Source organism: Corapipo altera, unplaced genomic scaffold, assembly GCF_003945725.1.
Source record: "Corapipo altera isolate COAL_440 unplaced genomic scaffold, ASM394572v1 60218, whole genome shotgun sequence".
Taxonomy (NCBI): domain Eukaryota; kingdom Metazoa; phylum Chordata; class Aves; order Passeriformes; family Pipridae; genus Corapipo; species Corapipo altera.
In genome coordinates this window covers 2,386-4,868 of record NW_020887056.1, presented here as the reverse complement: position 1 = coordinate 4,868, position 2,483 = coordinate 2,386, and the positions used below count along the sequence as shown (strand labels likewise).

The 2,483-nt window shown below is 65.3% G+C and overlaps 1 protein-coding gene across 1 annotated transcript in view; it reads right to left on the bottom strand.

Annotated features, from left to right (window-relative positions):
• Nucleotides 1-243: 243 nt before the first annotated feature.
• Nucleotides 244-2,483, bottom strand: part of LOC113941449 (rap guanine nucleotide exchange factor 3-like) — a gene marked incomplete at its 3' end in the record, with an annotated part of 4,255 nt that continues 2,015 nt past the window's right edge. Inside the window, exons 3-5 of the mRNA XM_027632602.1 lie at nucleotides 2,005-2,083; nucleotides 408-558; nucleotides 244-320 (exon numbers count right to left, since the gene is read on the bottom strand). Of these exons, the coding sequence (XP_027488403.1) occupies nucleotides 244-320; nucleotides 408-558; nucleotides 2,005-2,083 (307 nt within the window). The remainder of the gene's footprint in view (nucleotides 321-407; nucleotides 559-2,004; nucleotides 2,084-2,483) is intronic.

Below are 2,483 nucleotides of genomic sequence, written 5' to 3'. Positions count from 1 at the left end.
AGGGAGGGGGAGAGGGAGGGGGAGAGGGAGGGGGAGAGGGAGGGGGACGGGGATGGGACAGGGAGGGGACAGGGAGGGGACAGGGAGGGGGACAAGGAAGGGACAGGGAGGGGACAGGGATTGGGACGAGGACAGGGATGAGGACGGGGATGGGACAAGGAAGGGACAGGGATGGAGACGGGGAAGGGGACAGGGATGGGGACAGCGCTGGGGAGGGTGGCAGGGAATGGGGGGCACACTCACCCCCGGGGCCGCCGCCGCTCCTGCTCCTGCCCCAGCCCCCCCAGGCGGGGGTCGCGGCTCGCCAGGTCCGCCAGGTTCTGCGGGGGGAAGGGGCCGGGTGGGCGGCGCTGGGTGGTCCCCGCGGACCCCCCCGGACCCCCGGGGGTCCCCCCCGCCCCCCGTACCTGCAGCAGGGCCGTGGTGCCGCGGTCGCCCTGCAGGAGCCGCCCGTAGAGCAGCAGCCACTGGCTCACCAGGCGCAGGATCTTGCGGCGCTTGAGCAGCGCGAAGGCGGCTTTGTCCTGCTCCGAACCCTCCAGCGGCTCCGAGCGGAACCTGCCCCCCCAGTCAAGGGCACCACGAGGAGCGGGGACCCCCGGGATGTGCCCCCCGGAAGGTGGGGGGGTGCCCTCCCTTGTGGGAGTCGGGGGGGGACAGGAGGGGAAGGGTTCAGGGGACCGCGGGATAAGAGGGGTGGGAAAAGAGCTCGGGGGCATCAAGGGCAACCCGTGAGCCAAGCCCAGCCTGGCACACAGACCATGGCACCCAGGGACACATCCACTGACCCAAGCCCATCCTGGCACCCAGACTGTGTCACCCACTGCCACACTGAGGGATCCAACCCCAGCCTGGCACCCAGACCTTGGTACCCAGAGATACCTCCAGTGACCAACCCCAGCCTGGCACCCAGACCATGGCCCCTGGTGACACATCCAGTGACCAACTCCCCCTGGCACCCAGGGACACATCCACTGACCCAATCCCACCCTGTCACCCCGACCATGGCACCCAGTGGCACGTCCAGTGACCCAAAACCACTCTGTCACCCAGAGACACCTCCAGTGACCAACCCCACTCTGACCCCCCGACCGTGGCACCCAGAGACACATCAAGGGACTCAATCCCACCCTGGCACCCAGACCATGGCACTGAGGGACCATCCAGTGACCAACCCCAGCCTGGCACCCAGTGCAACTTGAGGGACCCAACCCCACCCTGGCACCCCAACCATGGCACTCAGTGCCACGTCCAGTCCCTTCTCAAACCCCTCCAGGGATGGTGACTCCTTTCCAAACTGAGGGGCTTCGTCTCTGGGATGAAGATCTTTGATTCCCGGGGGTGTTTCACCTCGACCAGAACCTCCAGCCCCTCAGCATCCTTCCCAAACTTCCATTTTTGGGACAATCTTTGGTTCCTGGAGGGGTTTCGCTGCAGGGATCGACCAGGACCTTCCCAAACTTTCATCTTTGGAATGAAGATCTTTGTTCCTGGAGGGGTTTCACCTGGACCTGGACCTGCTCCAGCCCCTCAAGATCCTTCCCAAACCTCCATTTTTGGGATAATCTTTGGTTCCTGGAGGGGTTTCATCTCAACCCAGACCTCCAGCCCCTCAACATCCTTCCCAAACTGAGGGGCCCAGCCCTGGGCACAGCCCTCGAGGGGACAATCCCTGCCCTGCTGCCACACTGTTCCTGACCCAGAAACACCAGGATGCCACGGAACAATGCCCAGAATCACCTCCCTGCTCCTGCTGCCACACTATTCCAGATCCAGGGATTTTTTGGCCTCCCCTGGGCACCCCTGAGCTCCCGCTCAGCCCCCCCCAGGTCCCTCCCTGCCACATCACTCCCCCCCAAAACACCCCTTTGCCACAGCCCTGTGCCCCAGAGCCCCCCAAAAAAGAGGATTTGAGGTCCATCCGCCCCCCCCCGGGCCCTGTCACCCCCCGGGGGGGGTGTGGCCGGATCCCAGTCCCCCCCAGTTGCAGGTGCCAAAGGATACTGGTGCAGCAGAGCCCTGCAGAGCTGCGAGCTGGGCATGAACACGGTGTAGGTGAGCAGGAAATCCCCCAGCAGGGTGTCTGCGAGGGACAGGGACACTGTCACATCCCCGGGGGGGACACGGACACTGCCACACCCCCCTGGGGGGACAGGGACACTGTCACACCCCCCGGAGTCACACGGGCACTGTCACACCCCCCGGGTGACACAGACACTGTCACACCCCCCGGGGGGTCACAGATACTGTCACACCCCCCGGAGTCACACGGACACTGTCACACCCCCTGGGGGACACGGTGACCCTGGGGACACGCTGGGGACAGGGGGGATCACGGCCTGGCAGTGGGAAGGGTCCCCCTGCCCGGTACCCCCACAGGGGGCATTTGTTGTTCCTAAAGCCCAGGGAAACAGGTTGGAGCTTTGGGTGGGGATGGAAATCCCAGGGATTGGCGGGGAGGCGGCTCCAAGGATTTGTGACCC